Here is a 23422-nt window from a genome sequence, read left to right on the forward strand (position 1 = left end):
CTGAAATATCTAACCATCCAATGTGGTAGCCACAGGCCATGTGTAGCTGGTGTGACCGAGAAACCAAATATTTCTCTCATTTATTGTCATTTTGCTTAATTTAAATTACATAGGCACGTGTGGTGAGTGGGAACAATTTTGCAAAGCACAGCCTGAGAAACATTCTCTCATGCTGCCTTCAGGTCAGGCCAGTCCTCCCTATGAATGAGGAAACTACCCTGATTTCTGTCCCCATCCGCAGTGTTGCCTGGCCTTGGTCTCCATCAGAGGAATCGTGGTCACCCACACTGTGTCAGGCCTCTCTTCAGCACCCTGCCAGGGAGATCCCTGCCCTCTGCATCAGTAGTCCACTCCTCTGTTTCCAAGGAGAATTCCACTGCAAGAGTAAACACTGTCTGTTCATCCACGCTTCTATGGATGCATACTTGGGTGGTTTCCAAGTTTTTCTCTGATGATCACAGCCCTGTGAATATTCTTGAGCACATCTTATTGTGGACATATGCTTTTTTTTTTTTTTTTTAATTTTATTTATTTATTTATTTTTTTTTTAATTTATGGCTGTGTTGGGTCTTTGTTTCTGTGCGAGGGCCTTCTCTAGTTGCGGCAAGTGGGGGCCACTCTTCATCGCGGTGCGCGGGCCTCTCATCATCGCGGCCTCTCTTGTTGTGGAGCACAGGCTCCAGACGCGCAGGCTCAGTAGTTGTGGCTCACGGGCCCAGTTGCTCCGCGGCATGTGGGATCCTCCCAGACCAGGGCTCGAACCCGTGTCCCCTGCATTGGCAGGCAGACTCCCAACCACTGCGCCACCAGGGAAGCCCGACATATGCTTTTATATCTGTTGGGTAAATAGCCAAAAGCCAGCTGGCATGGTCGGTATGAGTTCAGCGGTGATTTTCACCCGTATGATTTAGCCACTGCTGTACCCCATCTCACCGCTGCTCCAGAAGTGGTCCTCCTCCCTCTTACCACAGACCCAGCATCTCCTCCTCTGGGCAGCCCCTGTGCTGACCCAGCATCACACTGTATCCTCGAGTTCTGTCCCCTGCGTTCCTGAACAGTTTCAGGGTGCTACTGTCTCCACCCCAACAGAGCGGGGGACACCTGCAGTTGTGTCAGGCCTCCACCACTTCCTTGATTTACTTTCTGTCAATCCATGCGCACATCATGATGTTTTGTGCTAAAAGTCTCAGGTACAGGATAGGGACAGGCTTCCTGGATGGTAGAAGCACATCTTGCCGTGGAATGCACAAGTGTTTGGAAGGAAAGGGCCTGTGTGCATCCTCCAAAGAAGGTTCACACTAAGGCGGGCCTGGCTCCTGCTCCTGTTTCATGGGCCAGCAGTTCACCCCCACTACTAACCAGGCCCCCTTGTCCTCCTCCCCCAGGTCCCTGGCTGTCGGGCCCCAGTACTCATCCCTGGGGACACAGCCCATCCTCTGCGCCAGCATCCCAGGCCTGGTACCCAAGCAGCTGCGTTTCTGCCGGAACTACGTGGAGATCATGCCCAGTGTGGCAGAGGGCATCAAGATCAGCATCCAGGAGTGCCAACACCAGTTCCGTGGCCGCCGGTGGAATTGCACCACTGTCAACAACAGCCTGGCCATCTTTGGCCCTGTGCTGGACAAAGGTACATGTGGCACCCGTCATGTCTTTTCAGGCAGAGGTGGCAGCCCAGGGATGTGCGTGCAGCAGGGTCCAAGCCAGCTTCCCCCTCAGTGAGGGTGGGCACAAGCCACTACATTCTTCTCTGCCTTCGTGTCTCACCTATGCTCAAGTGTGGGAACAGCACTTCCAGCAGGGGGGCAGTGTTGCACAGACCTCATTACCGTAAGCATCTCCCATGCGGGTCCTTTCCAATGCTCACCCACTCTGGAGCGTGCTCCTGACACTGGGAAGAATGTAAGGTCACGCAGAGATTCCTCCTGCTTCCCCTTTCCCAAAAGCAATTATGTAGTTCCACGGGGACAAGATTAACCATTGCAGGTTTCCTGCAGGAGCCAGGACTTCAGGCAGGTCTTAGAGAGAAAATATAAAAAGAAACAAAAAACACAGAAAGGGAGAGGGTTGGAGATCACAGAGGCACACAGCAGAAGTTATCCAGGGTCATGGAACCAGGGGGTTATTTTGGGAAGGAGATGAAGATCAAGAATGCTGGGTGTTGGTTAACTTATGGTGAAGAGCAAACTTTCACAAAACTTAGTAGTTTAAACAATAATAATCATGTGTTATATGTCCCAGCATCTGCAGATGTAGGCAGATGCAGTAGGCAGGCTGGTCTCTGCACCTCAGCGGGTCCTCGTTTCTCTTACATATCTGGTGGCCAATGCTGCGGTCAGCAGGAACACCCACACGTAGCCTCTTCACGTGACCTGGGTTCCCTTAAATATAGTGGACGGGCCCTCCAGCAAGTGGGGAGAGAGGGAGGGAGAGAGAAAAGGAGAGAGAAAGAGGGAGAAGGGCTTCTTTCACTGAGCAAAATGTTTTCAAGATTCGTCCACCTGTAGCATGTTTCAGCACTTTATTCCTTTTTATGGCTGAATTATATTCTATTTTATAGAATATAATTCACTTAGGAATTATAAGTGAATCACCTTCTGTTTATCCATTCATCTGTTGGTGGACATTTGAGTTGTTTTCAACCTTTTTTGGCTATTGTGAATAATGCTGATATGAGCATTTTTTACAGGTATCTGTTTGAATACCTGTTTTCAATTCTTCTGGGTATACTCCTAGAAGTGGAATTGCTCCATAGTAATTCTGTGTTTTGAGGAATTACCAAACTGTTTTCCACAGCAGCTGCACCATTTTGTATCCCCACCAGCAGCACATGAGGGTTCCAGTTTCTCCACATCTTTGCCAATGTTTGTTATTCTCTGTCTTTTTTTCCCCTTTAGCCCTTCCAGTGGAAACAAAGTGATGTCTCATTGTAATTTTTATTTGCACATCCCTGATGGCTAATGATGTTGAGCATCTTTTCATGGGCTTGTTGGACATCTGAATGTCTTCTTTGGAGAAATGTCTATGCAAGTCCTTTGCCCAGTTTTTAATTTTAATTGGGTTGTTTGTTTTTTTGTTGTCTATTTGTCAGAGTTCTTTATACATTCTAGACACTAGACACTTATCAGAAATACAATTTGCAAATATTTTCTCCCTTGTACAGATTGTCTTTTCACTTTTGTGACAGTGTCCTTTGATGCACAGAAGTTATAAATTTTGGTGAGATTCAATTTACCTATTTAGATGTCGTATCAAAGTAAGCATTACCTAATTTAAGGTTACTAAGATTTACACCTGTGTTTTCTTCTAAGAGTTTTACAGTTTTACTTCTTACATTTAGGTCTTTGATCTGTTTTTAGTTATTTTTTGTATATGGTGAGAGGTACGGGTCCAGCTTCATTCTTTTGCACGTGGGAAACCAGTTATTTCAGCACCATCTCTTCCAAAGACTAGTCTTTCCCCCATTGAATGGTCCTGGCACTCTTGTCAAAAATCAATTGTTCATAGATGTCTGGGTTTATTTCTGGACTTTCAATTCCATTCCATTTGTCTATATGCCTGTCATTCTGCCAATATCACACTCTTATGTTTTCTGTAGTTTTGTAGTATGTTTTAGAGTTGGGAAGTATAAGTCCTCCAACTTAAGTTTTGTTTTACAAGATTGTTTTGGCTTTTTTGGGATCCCTTGTAATTCCATATGAATTTTAGGATGGTTTTTCCATTTCTGAAAAAAAGGCTGTTGGAATTTGTTTTTTAACATCTTTATTGGAGTATAATTGCTTTACAATGGTGTGTTAGTTTCTGCTTTATAACAAAGTGAATCAGCTATACATATACATATATCCCCATATCTCTTCCCTCTTGCATCTCCCTCCCTCCCACCCTCCCTATCCCACCCCTCTAGCTGGTCACAAAGCACTGAGCTGATCTCCCTGTGCCATGCGGCTGCTTCCCACTAGCTATCGGTTTTACATTTGGTAATGTATATATGTCCATGCCACTCTCTCACTTTTTTATGGAGATTGCATTGAATCTTTGAGAAGTATTGCCATCTTAACAGTATTAAGTCCTCTAATCCATGAACATGAGATGTCTTCCACTTATTTAGTGTATTCTGCAAATTTGCTTAATTTTTTCATTAGCTCTAAGAGTTTTGTGTGGATTCTTTAAGATTTTCTATATATGAGATCATGTCATCTGTGAATAGAAACATTTTTGCTTCTTCCTTTCCAATCTGGAATCTTTTTATTTCTTTTTCTTGCCTAATTGCTCTGGCTAGCACTTTCAGTACTATGTTGAATAGGAGTGGTGAGAGTGGGCACCCTTGTCTTCTTCCTGATCTTAGGGGGAAAGCTTTCAGTCTCTCACCATTGAGTATATGATGTTAGCTGTGGGATTTTCATAACTGCCCTTTATCAGGTTGAGGAAATTCCCTTCTATTCCTAATCTGTTGAGTGTTTGTATCATGAAAAGGGTGTTAGATTACATCAAATGCTTTTTCTGAATCAATTAAGATGATCACGTTGTTTCACTTTCATTCTATTAATGTGGCATATTATTATTGGTTGATTTTCATACATTGAACCACCCTTGCATTCTTGGGATAAACCCCTCTTGGTCATGGTATATAATCCTTCTAATATGCTGGAGGATTTAGTTTGCAAGTATTTTTTGAGGACTTCTGCATCAATATTCATAAGGAATATTAGCCCATAGTTTCTTTTCTTGTAGTGCCTTTGTCTGGTTTTGGTATTAGGATAATGCTGACCTCATAGAATGAGGTAGGAAGTGTCCCCTCCTTTTCCATTTTTTGGTAAGAGTTTGAGAATGATTGGCGTTGACTCCTTTTTAAATGTTTGGTACAATTCACCAGTGAAATTCTTCTTTGCTGGGAGGTTTTTAATTCTAATTCAATCTCTTTACTTGTTATAGGTCTGTTCAGATTTTCTATTTCTTCTTGAGTCAGTTTTGGTAGTTTGTGTGTTTCTAGGAATTTCTCCATTTCATCTAGGTTAGTCCTTCATTTTTGAAAGATAGTTTTGCCAGATGTAGAATTCTTGGTTGACAGTGTTTTTCTTTCATCACTTTAAATATATCATCCCACTGCCTTCTGGCCTCATTGGTCTCTGATGAGAAATTGACTGTTAGTCTTATTGAGGATCCTTTTTACATGATGAGTAACTTCTTTCTTGCTGCTTTCAGGATTCTCGCTTTGTCTCTACCATTTGATAGTTTGATTAAAATGTCTCAGTGTGAAGTTCTCTATGTTTATCCAACTTGAAGTTTGTTGAGCTTCTTGGGAGTATCTTGAGTCTTCGAGGTTTTTTTAAATCAAATTTGGAACTTTTGGCCATTATTTCTTTAAACATATTCTTTCTGCTCCTTTCTCTCTATTGTCTTCTTCTGGGACTCCCACAATGTGTTTGTTGCTACATTTGATGGTGTCCCACAGGTCTGTTCATTTTTCTTCATTCTTTTTTCTTCCTTCTCCTCAGACTGTATAATTTCAGTTAAACTATCTTCAAGTTCACTGATTCTTTCTTCTGTCTGCTCAACTCTGTTGAAAACTTCAAGTGAACATTTCATTTCAGTTATTGTACTTTTCAGCTCCACAAATTTTATTTGGATGCTGTTTATAATTTCTGTCTCTTTACTGATAGTATCTCTTTGTTGAGACATTTTTCTCCTGGTTTCCTTTATCTCTTTGAGAACATTTAGGACAGTTGATTTAGAGTCATTGTCTAGTATGTTCAGTATTTGTGCTTCCTCAGGGATAGTTTCTGTTAATTTAATTTTCTTTTTCCTATGGATGGGCCATACTTTCTTGTTTCTTTGCATGCCTAGTAATTTTTTGTTGAAATGTGTAGTTTTTGAATATTATAATATGGTAACTCAGGAAATTAGATTCTTCTTCCTCTTCAGGGTCTGTTGTTGTTGTTACTATGGGTTGTTGTTGCTTGTTTGTTTAGTGCCTTTTCTAAACTATTTTTAATTACTGTATTCTATGTCATGTGTGGTTCTCTGAAGTCTGTTTCTTTAGCTTAGAGTCAGCTAGTGGTTTGGCAGAGATTTCCTTAATATCCTGGGATAACAACAACAACAAGAAAAAGACCCCCACTCTGCCATTTTGCTGATGCCACTTTGTATCATCTTTTGAGACCTAGTCTCAAAGGCTGAGCAGTGCCACATTCTGTTGGTCAAGGCGGTTACAAAGACCCACCCAGATTTTAGTGTAGGGGACACAGACCCCACCCTTGATAGCATGTCAAGGTCACCTTGGGAAATGAGCATTAAGGAGGGACATTCATTGGTGTGGCCACCTATGGAACTGCCATCCAATCTAGGATGGGCCAAAAGAGATTCGATGGCTGAGGTGGGTCCCCAGGGGCCACAGCTGAACATGCTGTCAGTAGCAAGAGTAGGCCACAGAAGACATAAGAAGAGAGAATGCCAAAGGAAGGCTACTAGGACAGAGGTAGGGTGGGTCACATCAGCAAAGATCTGCTGGGGGCCCTGTAGTCCCAAGGGGCATTGGTGACAGGATGGCCAAGGCCATGTACCACCTCTTCCACACACCTGCTTTCCCATCTTGTAAAGGACAGCCCCATCCTTCTGTTACTTGGGGTCACCCATGATTCCTCTCCATTGCAGGTCCCATCAGCAGTACCTTCAGAGTCATTCCTAAATCCAACCATTTACCACCAAGCCCAGCCACCCTGACACCCTGCATGATCAAAGTGGCTCCTATACAACTGCTCGGTCCCATTCCCAATGTCCCTGAGGCCAAAAGAGCTGTGTCAACCACACCCCTCCTTCACTTGGGCCTTCCAGGGCTCCCAGCTCTCTCGAATCCTCTGGCCCTGCTGCTTCTTTTCCCTCCTCCTCTTCATCCTCCCTGTGCCCCTCTCCAGCCCCCCTGGCCTCTTGGCTGCCTCCCAAACACTGAGTACAGTTCTATCTCCACCTTTGTTTTTGCAGATCCCTCTGCCATTGCTCTTTTCTCTGCCTTGTGTGTGATTCCCTGCCCATTTCCCTTAGTCTCCTTCTAAATGCCACCTTGTCTCCTGTGTCATGCAGCATCCCCCATGCTGGCCCTCTCTATCCCCGTCACCCAGCATCACATCTTGCTCCCCGTTGTCCTCAGTCCTTTACCATCACATCCATCAACCACCCCATGAGTATTGTGAGGCCCACCCCAGCTGCCCTGTCTGTCTTGCCAGCACGTGGCCTGTACGTATGAGAGGAACAAATGGCCTTGCTCAGACTTGGGAGCCAGAATGCAGAGAAAGGAAGAACAAAAGATGTCTGGGAGGAAGACACACCAGGCCCCGAGACTGCTGGCGTACTGTGGGCAGAGGTCCTGAGAGTGCAACTGAGCATTGCATTAAGGGAAGGTGGGGCCTGATGGTGTTTGTTCAAAGGGTCGGGGATCTCCAACATCAGTCAGTCATGGTCATGCCCCTCAAGGTTGGCCTGTATTCTCTAGGGGCAGGAAGGGGCAGGGGAGAGTCACGCCGTGTGACCTTGACCAGCAAGTCAGCTCACTTCCTGGAGCATTAGCGTCCCCATCTATAAAATGGGAGAATAATTGCCACTCAGCCAACTTCACAGAGCTACTGGCTGGGGTAATTACACATCAGTTCCTGCGGGGATGGCCACTGACGTGTGTGGGAGAAGTTAGGGCCACAGGGTGATGTGACACATTGAGTGTGGGGGCATGTGTGTGTGAGTGTGTGTGTGCATGCATGTACATGTGCATGATTGTGTGTGGGGGGTCATGTGTGGGTTGTGTGTGCACGTGTGTGCATGTGTGTATGAGTGTGTACCTGTGTGTTTGAACACGTATGTGTTCACGTTTGTGCATGTGCATATTTGTGTGTAGTACGCATGTGCATTTATGTACGTGTGTGTGTGGTGTGTAGTGTGTGTGTGGAGCAGGGTCGCATGCTGTGCCATGGTCAGGGAGGTGTGCTCATCAATTTCACCACGCCCGGGAGGGCCCAGACAGGATCATGATGCCATCTGGGTTCCTGGCTCCAGAGCCTGATGGGGGTGTCTAGGGTTCCCACTCTCTTAAGTAGGAAGAAATATCAGGGATTTCGGGAAGAAGGCAGAAGCCTGTACACCTGGAAAGGCTGTCATCCTGGTGGTGGAGGAAGGCTGTGTCAGGTGGGGTCAGGCCCCACCTGGAAACCAGAGAAGGAGATCTGGATTTATTTCTGGGCTCTCTTCTACCCCATTGGCTCACATGTCTGTCCTATGCCCAGGCCACACTGTCTTGATTTCTGTGGTCCTGCAGTAAGTTTGAAAACAGGGAAGTGTGAGTCCTCCAACTATGTTCTGCTTTTCCAAGCTTGTTTCAGCTTTTCGGGGCTCCTTATAGGGATTTTAGGATCAGCTCATCAATTTCTGCAAACAAAAAACAAAACAAAACTTGGTTTTTTAGAGATTGCATTGAATCTGCAGATCACTTAGAGGAACATTGCCATCTTAACAATTTTAAGTCTTCTGATTCATAAACATGGAATGTCTTTCCATTTATTTAGGTCTTTAATGTCTTTCAATGACATTTTGTAGTTTTCAGCATACAAATCTTCTATTTCTTTTGTTAGATTTACTCCTAAGCATTTTTTTCTTTTTGATGCTATTATAAATGGAATTGTTTTCTTAATCTCATTTTTGCATTGTTCATTGCTGGTGTATAGCAACATGGTTGATTCTCAAATATTGATCTCATACTCTATAACCTTGCTGAAGGTTTATCAATTCTAATAGATGTTTCATGCATTCCTTAGAATTTTCATGTCATTTGCTAATAGAGACAGTTTTCTCCCGTCTGGACACTCTTTATTTATTTATTTATTTCTTGCTCAGTTGCCCTGGCTGGAGCCTCCAGGAAATGGTGAATAGCAGTGAACAGAACAGGTGCCCCTGATTTCCTCCTGATCTTAGAGGAACAGCTTTCGGGGCCCATTCTGTTCTTAAAATTTAAAGATCTAGGCATGAGGATCATCCTTCAGAAAAATAAACAGATACAAGGGGAGAGTTTTGATATAATGTCTCTTGATTCTTTGAACTTTTTCTGAGTTACCTGTGCCAAAAATCTCACAGTGATATATTATCAACACGTTTTTAAAATTTGTCAGCTCATGATTCAATTGGGGCCTCTTTCATTCTGAAACAAGAAATTGGAAACACCTGATTTACACAGAGCTTGGTGTCCCCGTCTTTATAGATGGCAGCAGGGCTGGACATGTGCCAGGAAAACTGGGAGCCTCTTCATGGGTCAAGTTGGAGATGGGTGGTCCTAGAAGGGGAGGCGGGAGAAGAAGTAGCAATGCCAGTGAGGTTGCCTTGGAATCACCCATGCCGACCTACAGGCCCTGGCCTCTTTCTGCACACCCCTAGGGATACGTGAACCTGCCTTGGAGACCCCTGGGGCACAGCATCACCCTCACAGGCCCACAGGCTTCGTCCCTTTTCTGCACGTTCAGACATAGGATCCTGTCATGCTCAGCTCCAAACCCGCAATCTTCCAGCTATGGTCAAACACACAAGCACCTTAGTCAGGACAGCTGTGGAGGCCCTGAGGCCTGCCTCTTGACCCCTGCCCACACTCCCTTCTGTGTTACCCACATCGGGGTGCCACAGCAACCATGCTCTCTCCCAGGCGACTTTTCCAACATCGCCATTGTAGATGGACCTTCCCTGCCAGTCCAGAGCTGCCTGCACCTGCCCCTCACTGGACCCCACAGTCTGAAATGGGGTCAGTCTTTGTGACCGCCATTTTTGCAATCCTCATCCTCTCCAGATCCTTCTTATCTTTAGCTCTCAGCCCACAGGAACTACCTGAGGGACAGCTCCTGGCCTCCAGAGCAGCTCCTAGTTTCCTGCCTCCAACCTCAACATCACTCTACCGGGACAAAGGCTGAGCCCTGCAGGGTGATCTCAGGTCTGGTGTGGGGCCCCCTGCCATGCGCAGCAGGTTCACACAGCAGGCACATAGGGCAGTACCAAGGTTTGCTCTGGCACAGAATGGGTGCTTTATAAGGATGCGCTGAGTGAGTGACTGAAGGCTGAGCACATATGCCTGAGGGTGCCCACGTGGGCAGGTTTCCCTGGGGAGGGGGGCGTCTGAGCTGGATCTTAAAGGGTTTTCTCTCTTTCTTTAAAACATGTATACAGTGCTTTTGGAGCCGTGTGTTAAGTGTTTTACACACAGCAGTAAACTGAATCCTAGCACCCATCTCATGAGCAGCACTATGGTTACAAGTTAAAGAAACTGAGGCACAAAGAAGGGGCTGGGCCAGGACTCCTAAGAATGTGCCAGCCTGTGGTGGGGGCGGGGGTGTCTGTAGGGGCTCTCCAGGTGAGAACAGGCCCTGCAGGTGCCAGGGCCTGTCCCACGGAACAGACAAGTCACTAGCTTCTGGGCTGGGGGCCCAGGGAGTTCCCCCTCTTCCTCTGCACTCCCTCGCTTCCTTGAAAGCCTCTCAGGGGGAACCAAGACCCCAGCAGGCCTCTGGGACCCTCGTGTGGCCTTGGTGTCCCAGTCCCTCTCCGCCCATATCCACCCTTCCCATGTCCACTCTCCCCTCTTGTCCTCTCTCCCCCATGTTCTCCCCTTTGTGCCCACTCCCGCATGTCCATGCTCCTTCCTCTGCCCTTTGCTCCCTCTGGTCCCCCCTCCCCCGACCTGATCTCTGTCCCTCCCTCCCTCCTCCATTTTCAGCTGGATGAAAGTCATCTCAGCTCCCATACGCCCTCACCACTTGGTCTAATGGGAAAGAGGAAGCCCTCTCTCCCCCATCGCTTGCCACGGGGCTGAGAAATGGCCGGATTCATTGTGGCGCAGAGCTGAATGGCCCAGGAGGAAGGAGCCTTTCAGGTGCCCCAGAGAGAGGCCAGCTCTGGGAGGCCATTGTGGAGGCCCCCGCCTGGCCACCGGGCCACACTCACAGTAATCAATCTGATTGGATTAGGGTCAGGGCGACCCTAATCGTGTCAGAGGTCACTCAGGCTTTGTGGCAAGGTCTGTGGGGTGCTTGACCACCCCTGCTGAGGCAGCCTAGTTGAACAAAGCTTAACACTGTCAGCTGAGCAGAGGGCCCCAGCCCCGTGTGGAGGTGTGCGAGTGTGTGCGTGTGGGGTGAGGATAAGAGGGAAAGAGCGTGTGCTCATACCTCCTGCTTCCAGCTCACACACACACACTCACACACACACACAAACCACCATCTGCCTGGCCTGGGGCTGGGGGCTGGGTGGGCCAGGTGGACCCCTGAGAAGCTGCCACCGAGGAACGTAGGGTTGAGTGACAGAGGTGAACCCGGGCTCAGAAGAAGTACCCTCCACCCTCACTTTCCACAGCAGCAGAACCATGTAACCTGCATTAGGCAGAAAGTATTTGAAGAATTTTGAGTGCATGAAGGCTGGCACACGATTGCGGCTTATCTGTCCCTCCAGGCAGGCCCCTGGACACCTGGAGCGCCTGCTTTCCCTGAGAGCTGGCCGACACCCACTCTTGACCCCCAGTGAGGTGAAGGGGTGGGGAGGCCAAAAGGCAGGGAAGGCAGGTCCCAGACCTCAGTGCCTTAGCAGACACTCCTGGAGGAAGCCCAGCCAGGGCCACGCCCCTAGGGAAGCACAGTGGGTGCAGCCGGTCCAAGGTCCAGGCCAGTGGGTTTGTGGGTGGCACATGACTTTGGGGGGGACCTGGGTCTCAGCTGGGTGGGGCATTTGCAACTTAGACAAATGGAAAGGGCCATAAAGAAGTGAGTCATCCACAGCGGACAGCAGGACCCTTGATGCCTCTCCCACTGGTGTCCCAGCACATCAGCGTGAACAGGTGGGGCATGGCCCCCAGCTTCATCATCAGTGACCTCTAGAAACCGGGCCTCAGCCTGTGTCCATCCACTAGTTTAGTGCCCTCAGTATAGTGCCCTTGGCAGTGGCTTTCCCAAGCACCCCCAAGCCTGGGCTACAATGGCTTCCCTAAAGAAGAGACTGGGGGAGCCACTCAACCCTGCCTCTGATTCCAGCATATGTGCCCCCAAAGCTCCTTTCTGGGTCTCAGGACCCGGAGGACACAGGGCCTGCACATCTGCATTCCAGGTGGGGCATCCCCATTGGCAGAGGGAGCCTTGCTGCTGGTAGGAGTGGTCCGACTCTCACCGTGGGGTCTGCACTTGGACCTCACCCATTGGGCAGCCGAGTTGGGGGCCCTGGCTGACCCCCTCAAAGCACATCATGTCAGAGTCCTGGTTGGTTACCTAGGGGCGGGGTCTGTGGGTGTCAATCAAGGTCTCCACAAGTGTGTTCCGGGTGCCTGCTGCCTTCTCTGGCTCCCCAGACAGTGCTCATCCCCTCGCAACCCTCCGCCCGTGCCCTGGGACAAGCACCCATGTCTGCCTGCCTTCTTCCCCATTCTCCTTGGGGGTTGGGCTGGGGAGGAGCAGGAGGGGGGACAGCATGGCCTGTCCCCTCCCCAGCAGAGCCCCTTCCCTTGGCCAGGCTCCAGGGGGTGGTCTGTCCACCTCCCTGTGTGTCCCGGCTTGATCTGCGGAGGGCCGGCGTGCAGGCACGGGGCCAGGGCAGGACAGCCAGGACGGCACAAGCCACAGGGCTCAGGAGGGGTCAGAGAGAAGAAGGGGCCCTTGAGGGAACCGGCATCCCTGAATCCAGGTTGCAACCCCTGACCCTCATCGGAAAGTGTTTCGGTTCACGGTGGTTGGGGAGCTCCGACTGTCTCTGCGGCCTCCCCCGTATATCATTAACTCTCCCCAGTTGGGGGTGTGTGTAAAGGGGCCAGGAGAGACCCCGGCGACACCCTGCCGCGCCCGGCTCAGAAAACAATATCCCCACGACGACGACAAGATTAAGCACAAGAGAAAAGTGAAAATGCTGCTGGCGATTCACACGCCCTCGGGAGTGCTGTGTTAAAGCGTGTGAATAGCGAGCTCCCCTCGCGCCCCAGGCCCCTGGGCTGCGCATACCTCCCGGTTGCTATGACTGGCTTGCTATGGCCTAATCGCCGACGAGGGAGGAAATTCATATAAAATATCGAGAGCCATTGTGGGCCTAACGCGGCGTGACAGTGGCTCACAAAGCCAGATTCATTAGCCCCAGCAGGTAATCAGGACGCCGGCCGTGCTGGCGGCCGGGCGGTGTCAGGGGCCGCAGCTAGAGTGGGGCGCAAGCTGCATTCCGCTCTCAGGTGGCTCCAGGCTTTGTGCAGGACGGGCCAACGGGATTACCAAATGCCATGCCCATTGCGACACCCCCTCCTGGCCGCCCCGCCAGCTCTGAGACCAAGGAAGGTGGGCTGTGTGGGAAGGGAGCAAACTGCCGGCTAGGGGCTCAGGCCAGTCTCCCATCTCTCCTTCCCTCATGTTGGGGCATTGGGAGGGGAAGAAGTGCCAACCTCTGAATGCTCTAAAAGTGCCCTCGAGGCCTTCATGGGCCAGCGAGACAGACACAGAGCATTTGCTGACCTCTCTGCACGTGCACAGGCACTGCAGGACTTGCTTGTCTTTTGTGGGGTGGCCATCCCTGGGCCTGCCTCTCTGCATCCTCCCCCTCCTACAGCCGCTCACCTGCCAGGTGTGCAGAGGCCCAGGCCTGGCCCGAGGAGGCTGAGTGGTGCCTGAGGGGGAGCCGTGGTCGCTGCCCTTGAGTGTGTGCTACGGATGCGGCATGAGTGAGGGCACCGAGTTCTCTCTGTGTCCTGCCAGCGATGCTCTGTGGGCAGGTAGGAGCAGAGGGAGGCCCCCACAGAGGCTCCCGTGGAGGCCCAGTGCCCACAGGAGCCATTTGCCCTGACCTGGCCTCTCTGTAGTCCTGTCCAGCTGTGAGCACCAGCAGCTGCCACAAAGAACTCCTAACCTGGAAGGCCAGGGAAGACTCACAGAGGGCCCCCAGCTGAGTGGGGACAAGCCTGTAGGATGGGGGATTCTCCTCACATACCTGGCGAGAGAGAAGCTTCCCTGCAGGGCAGTAGAGTGGTGGGGCTGGGGTCCAGGACTCCCCACCCTGGGCAGGTGATTGTGGTTGCAGTCATGGTCCTGATGAGGGGGGGGAAAGGGTCTCCATGGAGACAAAGGAGCCTGCCTCATGGCTGCACCCTCTCTGCTGACCAACCCCAGCACCAAGGCAGGGAGTCTGACCCAAAAGTCAACACTGCCCAGGGGAGTAGTGGAGCCCCAGGTCTCCAGGGGCCATGGGGCAGGCACGCCCAGGAGAGAGAGGGCTGTCCCTCAGGCCAGAACTCAGCCAGGAGGAGGCTTTGACAGGCAGATCCTACAGTTCCCAAGGAGGAGGTCACACCCCACCCTGCCCCAGGCTGAATCCCCACCCAGCCACCAGATGATAGCAGCCAGGACCCAGTGACCCAGGGCCTCGCTTCACATAGGAGCCGGGCCAGAGATGCACAGCCCACTGCAGGAGCCCGGAGCAGGGGGAGTATTTGAGACCCTTTGTGTTAGCCACCTCCACGTCCCTCTAATGGGGGGGAGTGTGTCAGAGACACCCTTGCCACAGTAAACTCCTCCCCTCTCCCTGCAGAATCCTGTCCTGGGACCTCCCTCCCAAACACCTCCTGGGTCTGGCCAGCTTCCAGAGGAGGGGGCTTAGGAATCTGAGACCGTAATGGAGCCTGAGTTCAGCTCAGGGATGCATCAGACTCACCAGAGGACTCCTTACAGATATAGATGCCCCCCACCCAGAACAGTGGGCCTGGGTCCACTGGTAGGTCTGCAGTGACCACTGCTGGGGCACCTGGTTACCTGCAGAGCTTCTCAAAGGGTCCACTGGGTGGACTCCACAGACAGAACACCCAGGAGCTTGATCTCATTGGTCAGTGGTCGAATTTGAACCACAATCCCCTTCCAGGAACTTCCACTGCCAGGGGTCACACTCTATCCTCCGAAAAGCGCTCCAGCGCCCCCTCAGGCCAAAGGGCTTATCCCAGGAGCCCTCGGCCATCCCCTCCTTCTCATCTGGTATCAGGCCCCCATAGCCTTCCCCTTCCAGGAGAGGACCAGGTGGGCCTCTCCTCACTCCCTGTGGCTGTGAAGGATGGGGCCCAGCAGGGCAGGTGGGCCCTTCACCTCCTGAAAGCTGCAACTACAGAAACAGCCTGGTGGTCATAGGACCCACTGCTGGGGGGTGCAAGAGCCTCTCCTGCGACCCCTGTCTGGGCTCAGTACTCACTGTTGGGCAGCCTGGGAAGGGGGCTGACCCACTGTGAGCCTTCACACATCATTGGGACTGAGAGGGCCTGCAGGGCCCATGGTGGTGGCTCAGCAGAGAGGAGCCCTCTCTTTCTGTCTGGACCAGTCCTCTCAGCAGTTATAAAAAAGATGCGCAGGGCCCAGGGCAGGGAGGCCTCTGGGCGGTGCTCTCCAATCAATCCCTGATAAAAGGGCCTTCTGGGTAATCTCCCAGAGGGAAAATCAGCTCTGGGACAGAGGCTGCAGCCTTCTTGTCCACTTAGAACACAGTCAGTGCTCAATAAGTAGTTGCCAACCACCAGCTTCATGGTGAAATGTGAAAGGCGAGGCCCCTTGGAATAATTTTTATGAACTTTCTTCAGCATATAGGACTTTGGAACTGTATCCATTTTTAATGTTAAAAGGTCCTTTTCTGAAATTATGATAGTCATTTCTTATGTGTCTTATTCTCTCAAAAAAGTAACAACATTTTGCAGTCCTATTTCAGTCCCCAAGTAATTTCTAGTACTTGCCAAGCCTATGAAATCCAAATCTGGAGACAAGATTTGTTAAAATCCCTCTAGTTCTAAAGTTCTGAGACCCAGGGAAGTGAAGTAACTGCCAAAGCCCATCTCACATGTGACGCTCAACCCCCATACCCAGGGCTGGGCTGGCCTCAGTGATGATGCAGCCTTGCCGGGCGACTCCCCCTGCCCTCCCCCAGACTCCCAGCTCTTGCCACATAGTACTCCTTCACCTGCCCCAGACTCTACCTCTACCCTTCCATCCATCCACAATTCATCCACCCTTCCATCAATCCATCATCCAGCCAACATCCACCCACTATCCTCTGTCCACCACCACCCATCCGTCCATCCACTCACCCATCCACCCACTCTCCACCACCCACCCATTCATTCATCCATTCACTCATCCACCATCCATCCATTCAGCCACCCATCCATCCCAGGCCTGCCGCAGAGCTCACATTGCCAAGCCTACTGTGTGTCCTTGTTCCCCTTACTCTCTTCATCATAAACTGTAAGCTCCCAAAGGCAGGTGACTCAGCACAGCCCAAAGCAAAGAACATGACTTGCAATAGCAGGGCCTCCCACTAAAGGAATGCAGGGATTCCTCTGGTTCACCCTTCTCTTTCCCAGTGCAGGGATTCCCTCCACCTAACAGTGGGTCATCCAGTTTATGCTTGATTACCGCAAGAAAAGGTAGCTCCTTCAACCTTTCAGAAAGCCTGGGTTGTTAGACATTTCATCAGAGAGAGCAGCAATCCACTTTCTTGCAGACTTCTTACCTTGGTTCTTGAGAATGGGCGCCTTGCATCTTACTTATTTTATAGTCCTAGTGTATGGCTCATTATAGACTCTCAGGTCCTGGATGGGTGGATGGATGGATGGATGGTAGAAGAATAAATGGATGGATGGGTGGATTGTAGATGGATGGATGGCTAGATGGTAGAAGAATGAAAGGAAGGGTATATCATTGATACTTTGCATGAACTCAGTAAATAATTGCTAATGAGACAACATCAAGTTTCTGGGGAAGATGGTTTTCTCGATGGAAGATGCTTGTCTTATAGAAAGACTTTGTTACAAGATTCCCTTTCTTCTTCCTTTTCCCAAGCCCTAATTGCAGTGTGGGATAAGAATCCTGGGCTGGAACAGAGCAGGGCTGAGATAGCTCAAAAAGCTCATGCAGGCTCTACCACAGCAACTTGGTAAATTGGCAACACTGGTCCTTAAGCACCCCCGTCTCATAGCCCGTGTCCCCTCCTCCTCTCTTGACCTGCCATAGCCTATTCAAAAGAAGACATTTTGCTGGTGACAGAGGTATTTGCAGTCTCATCTCCAAGATGCAATTCTCTTCCCACAGGCAGGATGGTTCTCTCTCCCCCTCCCTAGCTGCCTCTGTTGTATAATCTCTGACAAGGCTGCTGTCTGTGGCTAAAAACTTTGCTGTAACTGGGGCAGCTGCTGGGCTTCAGACCCTGGTCTGAGTTCTGGTTGTGCCTGCCCCACCCATGACCTTAGGGGAGCCCTGTCCCCCTTCCTCTGTAAACTGAGGCCACTCCAGCCAGTCAGTCATGACCTTCTTGGTTCAAACCCCTGTGGAAATCTGATAAAAGCAATCTATCCAGAAAAACACATGAGTTTTCAGACATGCCCTGGAATTCCAGCTCATGATTTTGGCAGGGTTATGAACCCCCTAAAGCCTGCCCATGGATTCCTGGGTTAAAAGCCCCACCACTGTGGGATGTCATCTGGGCATTCAAAGGGTCTTCCTTCTGCACAGTCTCAGGATGTGTTTTAACTTTTTCTTTGGAAATAATTGTATACTTATAGAAATACGGCAGGAGTCCAGATCTCTTCCTAGGTCTTCCCAGTGCTGACATCACACAAACCCAGCTAGATCCATCAAAACTAAGATCCATCACTACTAACTAAACTCCAGACTTTACCCAGATTGCACGCAATTTTCCACCAATGTCCCTTATCTGTCTAGGATCCCATCCCAGGTCCCCAGGCTCCTCAGCCCAGCCCTGCCCTTCATGCCCTTGAGACTGGGAGGAGCTTGGTTAGGCCTTTGGGTTTGGTTTGTCTGATGTTTCCTGATAATTAGATGGCAAGTTACGATTCTTTGGTTAGAATGTCTCAAAGGAGGTGGAATGTCCTGGTGGCGGCCTCGTCTTAGGAGGCACGTGGCATCCATCCGTCTTCTGTCCCGTTGCTGGTGACCGCAACCCCAATTTCTCTGGTAAGGCGGGGTCTGTCAGATTTCTCCAATGCAGTTTTTCCCTTTGTGATTGATCAGTATCTCGGGGAACTACTTAAAGACCTGTGTCTTCAATTTTAAAAGGGACTTTCTTTGCCAAAATGAACCACCTCAAGTTTTTCTGGCTCGTGCTCTTCATAAAGGCTTCTTTTCCTCATGAGCAATTTAAAGGCCGGCTCCAAGGTGTCCTTGGCCCTCGGGACTTTATTTGTGAGGAGGCCCTCTCTTCATTTAGCAGAAGAGGAAATTGAGGCCCCCAAAGGAAAGAGAATTGTGCAGGGTCACACAGCTAGTTGGTGACAGAGCAGGGCAGGAATGAGTTCTTTTTCCTCCAAGTTCAAGGGGGAACACCCCTCCCAACCCCCACACACCCTTCCCCTCGAGTGTGTCTGGCAGCCCTGGACTGTTTGCCTGAGCTCGATAAGCAGAGATCTCCAAGCCCTGTTCAGGGCAGAGCAAAGCCCCAGGCTTGCTTTCTCTCCCCTTATCTCAGAAGCTGGAGAAGGGGAGGTGAGGAGGGGCTAGAGGAGGGGGCAGAGCAGAGGCAGAGACAGAGGCAGGATCCTCCTGTAGGAGCTAGCCCTGGGCCCTCAGGGGGCAGACTCAGAGGGAGTTGGGGGAGCATATTCAAGCCTTGGAGAATCTGAGCCTTGAGAAGGGCCACCAGAGAGGGTGCAGTGGGGGAGGCGGCAGGTTGTGTACAGTGGGTTCCAGGAATGCCCAGGACATACTGGCTCTACCCTGCCCTGGGAGAGGTGATAAGGAACCCCCAGGCCACCAGCTCACAGCCCCTAACGCAGGGTCATTGCATGGGCAGGAGGGAAGATACCAGACCGGGGCCCTGGAAGGGTGAGAATCAGGATCTGAGCCCACCTTCTGAGGAGTTGGAGGCGGGGGACAACCTGAGTCCTTGAGAAGACAAAATAAGGGCGGGGGCCCTTCTGAGTGCAGGGGCAAGAAGGAAAGGGGTCTGTGTCCATGCAGTTGTTTATTCATGGTGCTTTGAGTCAGCAGAAGGTGACTCCAGGCTGGCCTGTAACTAATCAGTTGTATTATAAAAGGAAAACGGGGCAGGGGCTTCAAGTGTCTTGAGGAGGCAGCTGCCTGGCTGACATTTGGGAAAGGAAACAGTGAGGGGAGCTGTCTTGAATTCATTCAAGGACAAGCTGAGTAGGGAGGGGCAGAGAGCCAGGTCCCAAGGGGGAGGCCTGCCCAGGTGGGCTCAGACCCTCCTGGACTCCCTGCCCCAGCCCAGGGCCCGTGCCCTCTCCCCTGACCAGGCTGTCACTCCCCAACAACCATCTGTGGGATGGGCTGGGACTCCAGGTTAGAAACAAAAGGTGAACAGGACACAGCCCCCAGCTCAGGGAGGTTTCAGGCAGAATGGATGTAAGAGGGTGCTCCTGAAGTACCTGGGGAGCCCGAGGGCTCCAGGACCAGGTGTGGACCGAACCCAGACTGCAGGGTCAGGATCCTGGCCTGTGCCTCAAAGAGCAGGGATGGGGACAAGGCAGATGCACATGAGCAACGAAGCAGTTGGAAAGAACCCAAAGGAAGGACGAGGGTTGAGTGTGGCTGGAGGCCAGGGAGTGGTGGACAGGGCTGAGAGGGCAGGAGGCGGCGCAGAGTCAGCCTGTGTGTGAGTCAAGCAAGGACACAGTGGCAAGAACCGGAGAAGGGCTGGGCAGGGCCAGATGGGTGCTGGACAAAGCGCTCCTCCTACAGTATGTGTGAGCATGTGTGTGGGCATGTGTGTGCATACCTGTGTAAGAGCGTGTGCCTACGTGTGTGTCTGTGGATGTGTGTGCATACATATATTGGTGAGAGAGTGAGACTGTGTGTGTGTCTGTGTGTCTGTGTATGAGTGTACATGCATATATGGGTGAGAGAGTGAGTGTGTGTGTGTGTGTGTGTGTGTTACATGTGTGTGGATGGGTGGGGGAAGCTGGAAGCTGGAGGTGCCTGTCCCAACTAGGAACCTCTTCTGGTGCAACTGGGAGATACTGCGGGCTGGTGAAGAGTCAGGAGAGGCAGGATGGGCCAGGGCCATGTCGGGAGGCCAGAGCAGCCTTCAGACTTGGGCAGTCCCCAGCCAAGCTGTCAGTGGGAGGCTGACAGGGGAGAAATGAGGAGTCCCTTTCTGGGTTTGTGGCTGGGTGCTTACCACCTGGGAGTTTCCAGAAAGCAGCGAGAGTCCAGGCCTGCTCTGGGCAAAACATGGCGAGTACACAGGTTGGCCGGGGCCTGCAGAGGACCATCCAGAACTGTTGGCAAATCCACAGAAAGAGTCACCAAAAGCAGGGTGGGGCCTGGCAGCTATCTGGAGGCTCGTGCAGAGGGCACTTCCTCAGACACATCTCACACTGTGTGTTCTTGGTATAGGAGTGAATGTGCTTTTTTCAGTGGCAGGTGTATGTGGATGTGTACGAAGCTATATGGATGAGTCTGAGTGTGTGCACATTGCTGGCTGGAACTCTATCTTACTGTTTTCCTGCCTCTGCCACCTGAGCTTTGGGACACACATGCTCAGATGCAAACCTGGGAGCAGGTGAGACCATGCAGCTGGAGGAAGTGTGGGGAGCAACCCAAAACTTCTACTCACTCCCCAGGGGGAAGCCCACCTGTCCCTCCCCCTCCCAGGAAAAAAGCCTCCAGGGCACTGATGTGGGGTGAGGAGACAGCAGCCCCCTTTGATAACTCTCCTGTAGCCATTTGGAGCCCTAGCAGTGTCCAGTCCTGCAGTGGGGCCTCTGCCCACGAGGAGCTCAGGGACACAGCAGGGCACACACCCCTTGCCTGGCACAGAAGGTCCTAGTTGGCTCTGTTCCTACATCTCTCCTGCTCACTCCACAGCCCATAGCATTTTTTTTAACCTAGGATTTTAAAATTCCTGCTAATCAGCAGGTAAGCTCCACGAGGTCATCTTGCTCCCTGATGTTTCTCCAGCAGGGCTTGGCAAACAGCAGCTACTCCCACACACACACATGTGGAATGGCGAGTCGAGGAGTGAGTCCTATCAGCTCACGTGGGACCCAGGGCACCCCCAGGCCCTTGTCCTCCACCTGGAGCGGATCGTGGCTTGGTGCCCTTGAAGAAATGTGTGCACACACTCAGGAGGCATGATGCATTCATTCATTCATCCCATCTGGGGAAGCCTGGCTGGGAGTCCAGCCTCTGCAAAGTCCAGGCTGTCCCCCACATGCCCTGTACTTCCCTCTGGTCCTGCCAGCCCAACCCCTCCCCACCTGAGGCCCTGCCCTTGTGGGCCTCCGCATGCAGAATACCCCTGCCCCCTGCTTTTCCTCTGTCGATTTCCTGCCTGTCCTTTGAGACCAGCTCCTTTAGTCTTCTGTCTACCAGGGTCAGGCTAGGCCTCCCACACCCAGCGACCCCCTGCAGCTGGCCTCGCCAAGGCAGGCCTCCCTTGACTCTCTCACGTGCCTGTCTCACCCAGTTCGGCCCCACCGGCTTTTCCTTCCCAAGCTCCAGCCATCCCCCACTGGCATTCTGAAAACCAGTGCCACATCCCCTGACTCATTTTCTCCATGTGTAGAAAGAGAAGGCTGCATGCAGGCGGCAGCTCCAATACCAGGTCAGAGGCAGCCTGGATGCGGTTCCTGGCAGGCATTCAGTTCCAGACCCAAGCATGTGGGGCCAGCAGGAGGCGAGGTGCAAATGGAGGCACTGACCTTCGGAAGGTTCCAGAAGAGGCAGCCCTTCAGCTGGGCCTCTCAGTACCTGGTGTCCGGAGTGGAAGAGGGGAAGGGTGTGCAGGCAGAAAAAGAGGCACAAGTGGGCAGCATGTGGGCCAGGAGCCATGCCCTGGGCAGGGCTGTGGGAAGCTTCCAACCAGGACATCTGGGCACGGGGGCTCCACCGTGGGTTGCTGGTACACTAGAAGGAGCCTTTTTTGTACGCCTTTTAATCAATCTGCATGATTGTTTTGAGATTCATCCATGCTCTCTTTTCTGGTATGCTAAATAGAATTCCATTTCATGGATATGCCACAAGTTTTAATTGAAATATAATTGACATATAACATTATATTAGTTTAGGTGTACAGCATAATGATTCAATGTTTGTATATATTGTGAAACGATCACCACAATAAGTTTAGTTAACATCTATTACCCCACACAGTTACGAGATATTTTCTTATGATGAGACCTTTTGAGATCTATGCTCTTAACTTTCCAATATACAATATTATTAACTCTAGTCGCCATCTGTACATCACATACCCACGACTTATTTATTTCATGCCACAATTTTTCATCCATTCACCCGTTGTTGGACATTTTGGAGCTGCCAGTTTGGGACTATTACAAATAAAGCTGCAGTGACATTTGCTTCCTGCTCTTTGCAGGGACACAGGTTTCCTCCAGGGTAAATACCTCAGAGGTGAATGACCAGGTCATAGGGTAGGTGTATGTTTTCAAGAAGCTGCCAAACCCATTTCCAAGGGGCAGCACCAGTTTCCTTCCAGCCAGCAGTGTACAGCGTTCTGATTTCTCCACATCCTCACCAGCACTGGTTATGATCTGACTTTCTGATTTCAGCCGTCCCTGCTGTTCTCCATGACAAGTTATGTCCAGCATCTTGCCTTGGGCTCCTTAGCCCTCCATATACTTTCTTTGGGGCAGCTCTCCCTTCTCCTTGGGTCCTCCCTTGGAGACACGCGCTCCTGTCCCACCGCAGTCCTGCCTCCCCGACTCCGATTACTGTACCGCGGTTAACCGCGCTGCGAGTCTAGCCCACTGTGGGTGCCCAGGACCCAGCCCGGGAAGAGGCAGCCACGCCCCCACGCCAGTCCCACCACCTCAGCCCTGCCGGGTCCTGCCAACCACGTCGCCTCTTTCCGCAGCCACCCGGGAGTCCGCCTTTGTGCACGCCATCGCCTCCGCCGGCGTAGCCTTCGCTGTGACACGCTCGTGCGCCGAGGGCTCCGCTGCCATCTGCGGCTGCAGCAGCCGCCACCAGGGTTCGCCCGGTGAGGGCTGGAAGTGGGGCGGCTGCAGTGAGGACATCGAGTTCGGCGGGATGGTGTCTCGGGAGTTCGCAGACGCGCGGGAGAACCGACCAGACGCTCGCTCCGCCATGAACCGTCACAACAATGAGGCTGGGCGCCAGGTACGTCCGCGGCCCCCGCCCCCATCCTGGGTTGTGAATCCGAGAGCCCTGAGACTACACCCTTGCGGGTCCCTGGGAAATAGAAGCTTTCTGAGCAGGGTATGTGCCCTGGTCCCTTGAGGAGTGTGGCATGGTGTAGGCAGGGTGGTGGGCTGTGGGAGGGATGTATATGGTGGCCAGGCTGGGGGTCTGCTCACCTCCTGCCCAGCGGTGTCTGAAACATAGGGCTGCCCAGTTGCTCCACGAGGTCTAGGGCATTCCCACAGGATGGCAGGTCCACCTGTGCAGCTGGGGTCACAAGG

General features: G+C 51.4%; 1 protein-coding gene across 1 annotated transcript in view; it reads left to right on the forward strand.

The window, feature by feature from the left end:
* WNT3A (Wnt family member 3A) overlaps positions 1-23422 on the forward strand; it is a 46979-nt gene that overhangs the window by 17481 nt on the left and 6076 nt on the right. Inside the window, exons 2-3 of the mRNA XM_007169894.1 lie at positions 1386-1627; positions 22855-23120. Of these exons, the coding sequence (XP_007169956.1) occupies positions 1386-1627; positions 22855-23120 (508 nt within the window). The remainder of the gene's footprint in view (positions 1-1385; positions 1628-22854; positions 23121-23422) is intronic.

Source organism: Balaenoptera acutorostrata, chromosome 2, assembly GCF_949987535.1.
Source record: "Balaenoptera acutorostrata chromosome 2, mBalAcu1.1, whole genome shotgun sequence".
NCBI lineage: Eukaryota > Metazoa > Chordata > Mammalia > Artiodactyla > Balaenopteridae > Balaenoptera > Balaenoptera acutorostrata.